Genomic DNA, 13,783 nt, shown 5'->3' with positions numbered 1-13,783 from the left:
AATAAAATTATAGTTTATATAATTTAATCGTTATAAACTATATCAGAATCAGAATGAGCTTTATTGTAAAGTATGCTTACACACACACACACACACACACACACACACACACACACACACACACACACACACACACACACACACACACACACACACACACACACACACACACACAAGGAATTTGTGTTGGTGACAGAAGCTTACAGTGCACAGACAGAATGCAACAAAAAGAAACTGATAATAAAAATAAGTGAATACAAATAAAAAAAATCTAATAAAATTACAAAATAGACAAAAAAGAAAGTATACATGTACAGATATGGTCGAATTATTAAAATATTTTTCTTAAATTATATTATTTATTAAAGAAATATTTATTTTATAATTCTCTCTCTCTCTCTCTCTCTCTCTCTCTCTCTCTCTCTCTCTCTCTCTCTCTCTCTCTCTATATATATATATATATATATATATATATATATATATATATATATATATAATATATATAGGCCTAGCCTATATATATTATATAATAGAAAATTAAATTACATTTAAGTATTAAATTAATATTAATTTATATTATGCTATGATTTACAACATTTTTAAATAAATATAAATTATTATTATTATTTTAAACATTATGTAATTTCTGTGGCATCAAATTTTCTACATATTTTATAGAATGCGTAAACTACAAATGGGTTTATTTTTTGTTAATTGAACATGTTTGTTCCTAGATGAAATAGTCCTGACAGTGAATAAGCTGCGCTCTGCACCTGCTCTGAAATCTAATCCACCGCTGTGCGTCTGGGGAAATAAAGAGAACAAGCGACGGTCCCTTGTGTCTGTTAGAGTAAATGCAGTCAGTGTTTTCTTTCTGCAGCTTTTCTACCCTAAATGATATCATTCAACACCAGATCATTAAAAATAAAACAGTAGGCTAAATCAATGAATCCCTATAGACAATTTTATGAACTTATCTGATATATTGTAGCAGTTTTGAGGATTTTTTTTATCTGTTCCTATGATTTATTTAGAGCACAAGTCTTTGATGTGCAAATGAATCAGAGGCAATCTGGCATAACATTTTTTTTTATAAATTCTTTATTAAAATGAGCATTAATCTACAACAGAGATTCAAACATTTACACATCCACATAAAAGCAGAGTTGATTTTCATCAATGGTTTAACCCTTAACATCACAAACTAATTTCAATGAAAAAGGTGCTCAATTGAGGGGAAGTGAAGAGAAACCTGGGGGAAGACAAGAAAAATGTTTACATCGTTTCTTTAGATCTATACTGGATTATCACTCCATTATTTTAGGATCAGTAGTGGTAGACTTTCACCTCTGTGCTTTCGTTTGTAATAGATGTATGCAGCAGAAAAGGCCACAATAAGGCCGATAAGGAAAAAAGAGCAACCAACAGCTAATTTTGCAATTCTGGTATCGAGGGAGGTCGAGTCTGAGCGTGAGAAAAGACCAGACAAAGAGAATGAACAGCAGGTGACAGACACAAATAACCTATTTTAAGAGTTTACATGCAAATCAATAAACCAACAATGCAAGAAAACCATATGAACATCATCACGTTGAAATGCATGTGCATTGTGGATTTTACCATTGGGAAATGACTAATTCCAACATGACATCAGTGCAACATCAACACAAACATCATACAGTAACATTTGTATTAGTGAGAAAAAAATGTGTTGGAGTGTAGTTTTAATTTAAGTTATTTATTTATTCTAGTGTGTAATTTTAGTGCTTTAAATGACTAGTCACTTAAAAATGAAAATCATGTCATCATTTACTCACTCTCAAGTTGTTTCAAAACTGTATGCATTTCTTTCTTCAGTTGAAAACAAAGGAAGATATTTTGAAGAATGTCGGTAACCAAACAGTTGATGGACTTCCATAGTATTTTTTTTCCTACTATGGAAGTCAATGGGGTCCATCAACTGTTTGGTTACAGACATTCTTCAAAATATCTTCTTTTGTGTTCAGCAGATTGATAAACTATTCCTTTAACTTTGTGCTTTAGCTTTATTTCAATAAAAAGTGTTTAATTTGATAAAAAGTATATATATATTTATATAGTTTTAGTTAATGTTAATTACCCATGTCAGTTCTTCTGCATGAATCAGAAATGAGAAGTTGAAGATTGTGGCGGTGTGCTGTTCTTTTGTTCATGGATCAGGTGATCAGCACCAATGATTGATATACAGTAGCTCAGGATCATAACTCACCCCACTGAACGACGAGAGGTTTCTCCAGGCCGCTGTGCTCCACTCGGCAGCTCACGCTGACTCCTCTGTGGAGCACCAGATCCAGGTGTGAATGCATCTGGTATCTCCAGTCACCGTTATCCATGAATTCAGTGGAGATCACGTCGCCAGTGACCTCCGATCCGTCCAATAGCCAGGTCATATTAATGGCCTGTGGGTAAAAATTGTATGCATGGCACACCAGGGTGGTCAGCTGACCGTAGTGAGCCTTTTTAGTGGGACGTACGGTAACAACGGGCGGCACTGTTGCAAAGACAAAAAAAAGGATTCCACTAAATATAACCTATTGGACCTCTTCTGACTATCTCAACTCATTGGTTTCATGAAATGCCATTATTTTTGCTTAAATGAAGATGCAGAAGAAGAATGTGAAATATATTGTTCACCCTTTCTCGTTGTGCTGTTGACATAAAATCTTGCATTAGCTCTGCATATTGTCTCCAGCTCTTCCTTCCGCTGTTTCATCTTCCAGCTCTGACTGTTGTAATGATCAGCGTTCTTGATTCCATATTCATCATAACCAACATATTTCCCCAGCCTTGAGTCATAACTGCACATAAGCTTCTGGTTGAAGACCAGCTTTATTATGTAGACCATATCAGACAAATCCACTTTGCTATAGTCGCATTCAACAATGTCCTGGTACACATAAACATCTGAAGGGAACAGACAGATATTTGAATAAAAGTCAGTATATGCCACTTAAGACATGTTCTTGAGGGTTCAATACATCCAGAAATCTGTGCATATTCAACAATGAGGTAATTTATTTTTCTGCAATGAGGTTCTTGGGAAGATCAAACAGGGAATGTTTGTTCCAAACAGGAAGAAGCTAAAATGGTTCTAAGCATTATTAAAATAATTTATGTATAGTATACTTCAAGTAATGTTCAAGTATATTTTAAGTAGGCTATACTTTACACTAAGATCCACGTACAAGTAGTAAACTTGTAAGTGTACTATTTCAATACTGCTTGACACTAAATTGCCCCACTATTTAGTAAGTATATGTTTAAGTGTACTATAAGTGTAACAGTAGTAAACTTATTATTAATGCTATTATTTCACGCATTCTGACCTATTTACACTGTTAATTCTCATGCTAAACATGGGCAAAGTAAAAAAAATAAAATAAATAAAAACAAGTTGTATTTCTGTACCAATACACTTCTGCAGGGTTCGTATAAGTTTCTGAAAGTTTTTTTCGAGTATGGCGTCATAAAGGGCGGAATTCCTTGTATGTGCACTTCTCCTGGAGAGTTGTGCAAGTATGTTTGTTTGTTCCTGGCATTTCGGTGACAAATGTTTTTTTTTTTAAAAGGCCCAGTTTGACGCTGGATTTGCAGATTTTAATTTGAAACTGAAAGATGGAGTGGTCCCAGCATTAAAAGATCCCGGTCATGAGTCGGAACCGCAGGCGGTAAGTAAAACTGCATCAAATGTGTTTTGTTGGCAATCAGAGCGTAAGTGCATTTAACGTAAATAACACAAATGTATAGTGAATCAAAAGTTATCCAGGGATAATGCAATGCTGTATTGTGTGTGTTTAAATACATTTGTTTAGCTGACCACCATAAGTATATACTATCCATTTGTTTGCTCGTGACTCTTTAGCTCCGCCCACGACACGCCTCCAGGAGCGCGACTGTTTTTGGAAAGAAGCGGTACAGCTGTATCTGTCATTTATAAATCTGATATAAAGACTCTTCTGATATATGAAGAATGCAATACTTCTTTATAGGTATATAGGCTACTCGAGATTAACATGAGATTGACAGAAACTGTGTGTTATGTCCCCTTTAAGAAAGTACTAAGTATAGCCTACTCTCAGTAAACTATTAGTAACGTTAGTTTTATACTGCAACCTGTACGTTTTCTTTAAGTGAAAATATCGTACTTATAGTTTACTATTTATTTATATATTATTTTAGCTATATTATTTTAGCAGGGCCCAGGGGTACCATTCATAACTTCTGACAATGGAAACTGCAAAGATTGCGTACCATACCGAACTGTACCTAGCCTATACCAGTCTCGAGGCATTCTACTCCTTCAGAACATGTAGCGCCCCATACTGTAAAACACACTGATATTTGGATAATTTAGTCGGGGAAAGAGTAAAGTAGATTTGCAAATTCCTGTACACTACCAGTAGCCTACACAAAAAAATTCAGATATTCAGAATTAGGAACATATCTGTTTTCTTTAGAAATAAATATTTTCAAACAATATACATTTATAAGACATCATGTAAAACTATGTGGGGAAAAAAAGGATTTAATAGGCTACTCAATCACACAACTAAGATTACACACAACTACAAGCCAAGTATACTTAGAATTCTTAATTATGTTTAAGTATATCTAGATCAAAAGATTGAGTACAAGTAGCGCAAATATATTTAGTCTTTTCTGTCAGTAGCCTATAAGTCAAGTATACTCAAGTGCAATTTTAAGTATATTTCTGTGAAGTACATAAAAAGTAGTCTGAAAGTTTACTTTCTTATATTTAGTTTTAAAGAAGTGTAGGCCTACTAATAGCACACATGAATAAACTTCTTTTTTGTAAGGGTAGTTACCGTAAAATGGAGAGACTGGCACTACTAGTCAGTCCTGTCTTCATATATTAGTAATTTCATAGATTTAAACTCACCTTTAGATGAGACACAACAAAACGCAAAGCCCACTAGAACAAGTGTGAGTCTGAATGTCCTCATCTCAGTGTTCTTCGTCCGGTGTAGAAGCAGTGTTGTTCAAGGAGAGTGTTTGAAAATCAGTCTAAATAATGAAAGCATTCATTCGCTTCTCTGCTCATGGATACTTCCTCATAATTTTGTATTAGTCATCCACGGAACCCAGAACAAAAAGTACACAATGCCTGTAAAACTTTCCTGCAACATTTTTTGGTCTTTATCCAAAAACATCTCAGTCTTAATGTAGTAGGTTGAAAAAGTGTCTAGTAAAAATAAAAGACAGGAAAAAGTAGCCCCCCCCCCCCCTTAAAATTTTGTATTGTTCAAAAAGGTATGAGCCTTCGTTAAAATTTGGTTCCAACTATTGTTACATTCTTTGTTGTGGTCTAAGAAAATGTTGCTGCTATTATTGTCTCCTGTAGAGGGCGCTAGGCGCTGTTAAAGTAAAGTACTTCACTGGGAGCGTCAGAGTTAATTAAACTTTTCCGGAGCTTGCAGCCAGTACTCCTGTCTCACAGCGTTTGCTTTGTTATTCTACAGAAAAACAACGCTGGCAAAAGGTGGTTCATTCAGATTATCCATCCAGGCTCCCCAGTCTGGAGGCGGGTAACAATTTGGGGGCTCGTCCGGGATCAGCGCCATCTGGTGGCCGGGTGCTGATCAGTAAAGAACCGCAGTGGGTAAACGTCATTCATTCCAGACCAGCGAGTTGAACGGCAGATACCAGCAGTCCAGTTATGGCTACTCTTCGGAAACTACGGTGGGAGATCGAGAGACAGCTCCACCTGCTGGTCAGCTCTTCGAACGGCGAAGCACTCTACAACGTAGCTCTGTGTTGCGCGGGGGAGGAAGGAGAGGTGGTGCCAGGCGTGGATGCCACAGAAATGGAACTCTATGACTTCGTCGTTGATTTCATGCGAGGAGAACAACTGCGGAGTCTGGAGGACCAAGGAATGGCTCGCTTGCTGACCCTCCATGACCTCGTTCGTGAGTTGACCGCTACAGAGCAAGATTTCACTTCCAACGTCGAAGAAGACGGAGAGGCTGTGGGACTAGTGTCGCAATCTGCACCGACATCAGTAGCAGCCGGGGTGCAGGTAGCCCAAACTACAAGTCTTGCATCACATGCACGTGCTGAACAAACTGTTCCATTGCCTAAAGTGACTGAACACCTGACTGGTCTGATCAAATTCTCTGATGTGGCATCCTATCTGCCACGTAGAGAGTTAAAAATTTACGGTGGACAAATTTCTGATTTAAATTCAGACTTGAGTTTTAACAGCATTTGTAAACAAATTGATGAAGGCATTGCAGATAATTTTTCAGAGTCAGAAATCATACGAACAGTGTTTAAGGTAATCAAACCTGGTACCTTCAAAGAGATGCTTATCACGAAAGACAGTCTTACAGTAGCTGAGTTGAAACGGTTCCTCAGAGCTCACCTTAGGGACAAAAGTAGTACTGAATTATTTCAGGAATTGAGTAATGCAAAACAGCAAGACAGAGAATCTCCTCACCAGTTTGTGTATAGATTAATGGGTCTCAGGCAGAGAGTGTTGTTTGCTTCAGGACAAACAGAATGTGAGTTTCAGTATGATCGTAAACTGGTCCAAGGTGTTTTCTTACACTCACTCTATCAGGGTCTGAATGAAAAACACACATTTGTCCGGAGGGATATTAAGGCCGCAATAGCAACAAAGTCAGTCACAGATGATCAGATTTTAGAACTGATTACACAGTCTGTTAGTGAGGAAACTGAAAGACAAAACCGAATAGGCACACACACAAATCCAAAGTCACAATTGCAAGTGTAACACAGCAGGATGACGTGGATGGACAATGTTCTCCCCTGAGTCACGCAGAAGTTAAAGCCAATCGTGATGCCATTCATGAACTTTCTGCTCAAGTATCTGCGCTGACTAAGAATCTGGAGAAAGTGGTTATGTCCATGGGGCCTGGTGTTCAACAGCAAACCAAAGTAGTCGCAGCAAGTGCACAACCATCAAAATCAGCAGTGAAGGGTAAATGCAAACAGTGTATCGCCCAAAATGTTGAAATGTGTACTCACTGTTTCTTGTGTGGTCAAGCAGGGCACCGAGCTGTGGGATGTCTCATGAAAAGCCAGGCATTAAAAGAGAGGAGGTCACTGGGGAGGGACCACCAGTGACCGCTGAAGACGCCGTGTCCCAACCGTCTTTCCGTGCATCTAGAGGTGAGCAAACTGGAACGCAAAGTGCATCCAACAGAGCGAATGAGGTTGGAAAGAAACGTGTGGCGCAGCTGATCGGCAGTCGCTGCATGATACTTTGCCAACTGAATGGTGTTCAGACTCAAATGCTGTTGGACAGTGGAGCTCAGGTTAGTATAGTGGGACGGGTGTGGCTAAAGAAATGCTTACCCAAAATCAACATCCAACCACTAGAATCTTTACTAGCGGATAGCCAGCTCCATGTCACTGCAGCAAATGGGACAGCCGTACCTTTTGATGGATGGGTGGAGGTTTTATTAGAAATCGCAAGTAGTAAACAAAACAAAATCGCCATCCAAGTTCCCCTTTTGGTGAGTCGAAAGTGTTTGGATTGTCCGCTGCTCGGCTTCAATGTAATTGAGGAGATCATAAGGGAGAATAAGAGTGGTGCAAATAACATCAGTTTAATTGACCTTCTTTCTGAGGCCTTGCAGATACAAAAGGATGCTACTGAAATCTTGGTTGCCACAGTCAACTCCGCCCAGGAATGCACGGCAAGCTGTAAAGTAAAGACGGGGAAGCTAGGAGCCACCATCCCCAGTGGTCAAGTCTGGGAGGTAAGATGTCGAGTGAAAGCGTGGTACCAGGGTGGAACCATGATGTTTGAACCAGCGTCGGAAAGTTCAATCCCAGAAGGTTTGGAGTTATTTCCTGCTATTGTAAATGTACCTCCTGGTGCCTCTAAGATGGTGAAAATCCCAGTTCAAAATCCCACAAGTCATAACATCTACCTACCCCAGAGACTTGTGTTGGGTAACATCGAACCCATCATGGAAATGAGACCAATATGTACGTCATCCAATGTTAAGGATTCAGATAAGCAGGCAGACAGCGCGCTATTGTGTTCATCCCGGCTCACATCCGCAGATGATGTCGCTAGAGGAGAAGAACATCATGAGAGTAGAGTGGGAGGAAAATGGCACCCACCGGTTGATCTTGAACACCTCAATAAAAGGGAACAAGACATTGCGAGACGAATGTTGTTTGAAGAATCAAATGTGTTTGCTCAGGATGAGGGAGACATCGGATGTATCCACGAACTTCAGCTGGAAATCCATCTGTCAGATAACACACCGGTCCAGAGGTGTTATAATGCTATTCCAAAACCCCTTTATAAGGAGGTCAAGGACTATGTACAAAACCTGTTGGACAGAGGTTGGATCAAAAAGTCATCCTCTTCATATTCGTCTCCAGTGGTATGCGTCAGAAAAAAAGACCACAGCTTGCGCTTGTGTGTCGATTTTCGAAACCTAAACCGTAAGACCATCCCCGATCGTCATCCCCTTCCCAGGATTCAAGATCTCCTAGACAGTCTCGGTGGTAATACTTGGTTCTCAATTCTAGACCAGGGTAGCGCTTACCATCAAAGGTTCGTTAGTGAAGAGTCAAGACATGTGACCGCTTTCAGCACCCCATGGGGCCTGTATGAATGGGTGCACATTCCGTTCGGTCTGTCCAATGCACCTGCAGCATTTCAGAGATGTATGGAATCGGTGTTGGAGAGTATCCGTGATGAGTGTTGCACACCATACTTAGATGATGTACTGTGTTTCTCCAAGTCATTCAGTGATCATGTAGAACATCTTAGGAAGGTACTGCAACAAATGAGGAAGCATGGAATCAAACTTCGTCCAAAGAAGTGTGAGCTCTTCAAAAGACAAGTTCGATACATTGGTCGTTTGGTATCAGGAGAAGGTATTGAAATTGACCCTCAGGACCTGGAAGCGGTGAGAACGCTGAAAAATAAGGAACCTCGAACGGTGGGAGAGGTTCGGGCACTGCTTGGATTCTTCAGTTATTACCGATCATTCATCCAGGATTTTTCTCGTCTCGCAAAGCCTCTGTTTGAACTTCTCCAAGGTTCAACCGAAGCCAGGGGAGGGGTCTCCTTACAGTCTCGTCAGGGAGGAGGTAAAAACACGAAACAGGAAAAGGGACTACTTCATTCAAGGACACCTGTGACCTGGACGGACAAGCATCGGAGTGTTGTATCTACATTCATTGACAAATTGACCAGTCCACCCATATTAGCTTACCCAGATTTTGATTTGCCATTCGTGTTGCACACGGACGCTTCAAACGAAGGTTTGGGAGCAGTCCTTTACCAGCAGCAGGGCAATCGACTTCGAGTTGTTGGCTATGGGTCCCGTACGTTAACACCTGTGGAGAAAAATTATCACCTCCACTCTGGTAAACTTGAGTTTCTGGCCCTTAAGTGGTCTATTTGTGACAAATTCAGGGACTACCTCTACTATGCACCTACCTTCACAGTGTTCACGGACAACAACCCGTTGACCTACATTCTCAGTACTGCCAGGCTGAATGCTGTAGGACACCGCTGGGTGGCTGAGCTAGCAGACTTCCATTTTGATATAAGATACCGGCCTGGAAAGTCAAACATTGACGCCGACACCTTGTCAAGGTATCCTGTAAGCCTTCAAGATCACCTGAGTGAGTATGACATGACCGTGTCACCGGAAACTGTTGCTGCAGTATGACAGGGTAATAGAGCAGTGATGGATGACGACGTTCCTTGGATAGCAGCTTTACAACTCCAACAATCCAGTGAAGAACCTACGGGAGAGAGTGGTTTCCTGAGGGTGACGCCAGAAAACATTCAAGCCGCTTAGTGTGAGGATATGGCAATTGCCGAAGTCATCTCACTAAAGCAAAGAGACTTGACACCAAAGGACAGCAATGGACAGCAGCTAACAAGAGAAAAGCGACGATTATTCTATGAGTGGAATAAACTGGAACTGGAGAAGGGAATCCTGTATCGGAAGACAAGACAATTCAAGCAATTGGTACTTCCTCAGAAGTTTAAGACCTTGGTGATGAAGAAGTTGCATGATGATATGGGGCATGTGGGGGTTGAGAAGGTTCTTCAGTTGGCACGTGAGCGGTTTTATTGGCCTTCAATGAAGCAAGAGATTGAGGACTATGTAATGACAAGATGTGCCTGCATCAAACAGAAGCACCCTCATGTGCATCAGAGAGCACCAATGGGTTCCATTTCATCGAGTGCACCGTTTGAATTGGTGAGTGTAGATTACCTCCACCTTGAGCCAAGTAAAGGTGGGTTTGAATACATACTTGTTCTGATAGACCACTTCACCAGGTTTGCTCAGGCGTACTCCACGAAGAATAAGTCCGGTACGACTGCTGCCGAGAAGATTTTTCAAGATTTTATTCCTCGCTTTGGATACCCTGAGAAACTCCACCATGACCAGGGAAAAGAATTTGAGAACAAGCTGTTTGCAAGACTACAACAGTTGTCAGGGATTGCACACTCCCGTACCACTCCATACCACCCTCAATGCAACCCAGTGGAAAGACTGAACCGGACGCTTCTCCAGATGTTGCGCACCTTGGAGGAGGAAAAGAAAAGTGAGTGGAAAGAGTATCTACCTCACATCGTACATGCATATAATTGCACACGGCATGAGGCGACAGGATACTCACCATTTTACCTGTTGTATGGTAGGCCTTCAAGGTTGCCGGTCGATCTCTTGTTCAACCTAAAGGATGAAACAGAGCAAGAAAATCATCAGGTCTTTGTACAGAAGTGGACCGACAGGATGAGACAAGCTTACAAGATAGCTTCAGAAAACAGTCAAAAGTCGTCAGCTAAAGGCAAGAAATACTATGATCGCAAAGTGAGAGGCACCATTCTTCATCCCGGTGACCGAGTCTTGGTGAGGAACCTGTCAGAGCGAGGTGGTCCAGGTAAACTACGTGCCTATTGGGAGAAGAATGTGCACAGGGTTGTAGAACGCATTGGAGAGGGCCCAGTGTACAAGGTACAGTCGGAAATGGGTAACAAGAGCTTACGTGTGCTCCACCGCAACCTGTTGATGGCTGCGAATGACCTACCGGTGGAACAACCTTTGTCTGTTGCTAAAGAGACAAAGAGAAGACAGGTAACAACTCAGCCAGTAGAATGCTCAGCGACAGATAGCTCGGACGAGGAAGAGCATACTCGTCAATATGATTTGCGGAGAATCCCATGTTACAAACTGGTAGAATTGCCACAAAGGGTCACTGACACAGTACCGGTGTTACCTAAAAATCCATCTGACCTTCATCCAACTGCCCCTGAGTTTCAACCAGCAAGAGTATATGATCTACCAGAGAGCGAAGGTCAGGAGTCGGGTCCGGAGGATCGGTTACCCAGCCCAGGCTCAGAATTACGGGTTTCGGATGAAGACCGAAGAGGAAGACAGGATGTGCAAGTGCGAGTGGAAGAACATGAGGGTGAACATGGGAAAGAGAGAGAGATGGAGGAGACGATGGATGGAGTAAGAAGATCTCAGAGAACTAATAAACCCAAGGAAATGTTCACTTATGATACTCTGGGTATTCCATCTTACCAACCCTGGAGCGCAGAGCTAAACTCACTACACCTCACACAGCCATACATATCTCGAAATGGGACACATTACTTTCAGTATTTGCCTACTCACCCTTGTTGTCATTGGTGTCAGAATGTGTATTGAGGTAGTGGTTTAACGACAGAAGGGAAGCATATAAAACAGTTTTAGATGTCAGGAGTCATCTAATAAAAAAAGGGGAGAGTGTAGTAGGTTGAAAAAGTGTCTAGTAAAAATAAAAGACAGGAAAAAGTACCCCCCCCCCCCCCCCTTTAAAATTTTGTATTGTTCAAAAAGGTATGAGCCTTCGTTAAAATTTGGTTCCAACTATTGTTACATTCTTTGTTGTGGGCTAAGACAATGTTGCTGCTATTATTGTCTCCTGTAGAGGGCGCTAGGCGCTGTTAAAGTAAAGTACTTCACTGGGAGCGTCAGAGTTAATTAAACTTTTCCGGAGCTTGCAGCCAGTACTCCTGTCTCACAGCGTTTGCTTTGTTATTCTACAGAGAAACAACGCTGGCAAAAGGTGGTTCATTCAGATTATACATCCAGGCTCCCCAGTCTGGAGGCGGGTAACATTAAGGAAAGCTAAAGATCTTTTAAAATATTATGTTCACACATCATCAACACAATATATTAAGGAGCATTCAGGGTGAATCAACTACATTATATAACAATTCATATCTCTGTTCAATAACCCAATGAGCTTTCAAATCCTATCCATACACTTATGTTACCCAAATATAAGATCCTAAACTTACCTCAGCACAGTACAGGCTCTTTACACAACACAATGGGGCTAGTCTGCCATTGAGATGAATGGAATGCTAACAAATGTTAATGCTAATAGGTGTTAATGACGTCCTGGAGATATTCAGCATAAAAAAGTTGCTGTTTGGATTTAAATAGGCAAATGCTTAAGAGTCTATGATTGGATCATTATTGCTGTGATTATTATGTTTCTAGCATATCATATGTTTGGGAACAGTGCTTCTAACCCTAATTGATGGTGTGTAGTTTTTCATTTCTTAAACAACCATGTAGGAAGACACATCATGACCATATTCCAGGATGACAATGTTAACATTCAACAGGCTCAAATTGTGAAAGAATCTGATCATCTGACCACAAGTCTGGGATGTGCTGGAGGAGACTTTAAAGAGTGCTCTACTCTTGCATTGCTAATACAAGATCTTAATAAAAATCTTCTATTTAAATAAACTTTGTGTGCTTTTGGCCGTTCATCTACAAAACAGCATTTTGTTGGCCTGAAAATGCAAACTTTTGAAAATGGTTTTCAAAAAGTAAAAGTTTGCGTATCCATGTGAACGGGGATCGCTTTGACGACGTTGTCGTCTTTATGTGAAAAACGCAACTTCTTAGTAAATTGCTGTCGTGTAAGCACCCTAATTTTGTTCTTCTTTAAATTAATAATTTACATTTTTTTTACTGCTTTAGAATAGCAAAAAACACCCTTCTACTTGTGTTCTATATACATATAGCCTATATGTCATGTGGGGGGAGGACACCCTTTTGAATTATGTGGATAAATGTATCAGGACATAAAAAATCATCTGGCCCTTGACAAGTCTTAAAACTAGGCAAATACAGCCACAGTGTCAGTATTTATTTGACAAAAACTAGTCCAGAATGGTACACCTTTAATGCTTCCAGAGCAGCCAGGCATTGCTAATCAAATGATCATCAGCAAGTCTCGTCACCTCTGTAAAAGCAGAAGTTTTGGCAGTTTGAAGAGTGTGTGGTTGAATTATCTGAGCAAAAGCACAGCTGTACATAAAATATTGCAATCCACACAACATAATGGGAGAGATATCAGAGTTCAAAAGAGGACAAATTGTTGGTGCGCATCTCGCTGGCTCATCTGTGAGCAGGACAGTAAGGCTTTATGGTGTGTGGAGAGCTATATGGTATCCAGGGTAATGTCGGCATAACACCACGTAGGACGAACCACATCTAACTGTGGACACAAGAGGAAGCTGTCTGAACGGGATGTCCAGATAAGGATTATATCCACACAAAAAAACTCTCCCCAGTTTTCACCAAAACTGTTTGTCTAGAGCTCCAAAGAGAGATTCACGGTCCGGCTGATAGCCAAACCTTTGGTCACTCGTGCCAATGCCAAATGTCGGTTTTTGTGGTGCCAACAGTGCAAATCTTGGGCTGTG

General features: G+C 40.7%; 1 protein-coding gene across 2 annotated transcripts; it reads right to left on the bottom strand.

The window, feature by feature from the left end:
- Positions 1–1,078: 1,078 nt before the first annotated feature.
- LOC143701642 (SLA class II histocompatibility antigen, DQ haplotype D beta chain-like) lies at positions 1,079–12,381 on the bottom strand. 2 transcript variants are annotated; one of them, XM_077195097.1, is made up of 6 exons: positions 12,359–12,381; positions 4,940–5,064; positions 2,674–2,943; positions 2,249–2,530; positions 1,348–1,464; positions 1,079–1,252 (listed from the first exon to the last, which is right to left on the bottom strand). In XM_077195097.1, the coding sequence occupies exons 2-6, from the start codon at positions 5,001–5,003 to the stop codon at positions 1,227–1,229; spliced, it is 759 nt and encodes a 252-aa protein (XP_077051212.1). In that variant the 5' UTR covers positions 5,004–5,064; positions 12,359–12,381; the 3' UTR covers positions 1,079–1,226. The 2 variants fall into 2 exon arrangements, with proteins under 2 accessions (XP_077051212.1, XP_077051211.1); XM_077195096.1 differs by lacking the exon at positions 12,359–12,381 and having other exon boundaries at positions 4,940–5,114.
- Between the last annotated feature and the right edge of the window lie 1,402 nt (positions 12,382–13,783).

The sequence above is a fragment of the Siphateles boraxobius genome, unplaced genomic scaffold (assembly GCF_051911475.1).
Source record: "Siphateles boraxobius isolate OS27281-9 unplaced genomic scaffold, OSU_SipBor_1 33, whole genome shotgun sequence".
Classification (NCBI taxonomy): Eukaryota; Metazoa; Chordata; class Actinopteri; order Cypriniformes; family Leuciscidae; genus Siphateles; species Siphateles boraxobius.
This window is presented reverse-complemented; position numbering and strand designations above follow the sequence as displayed.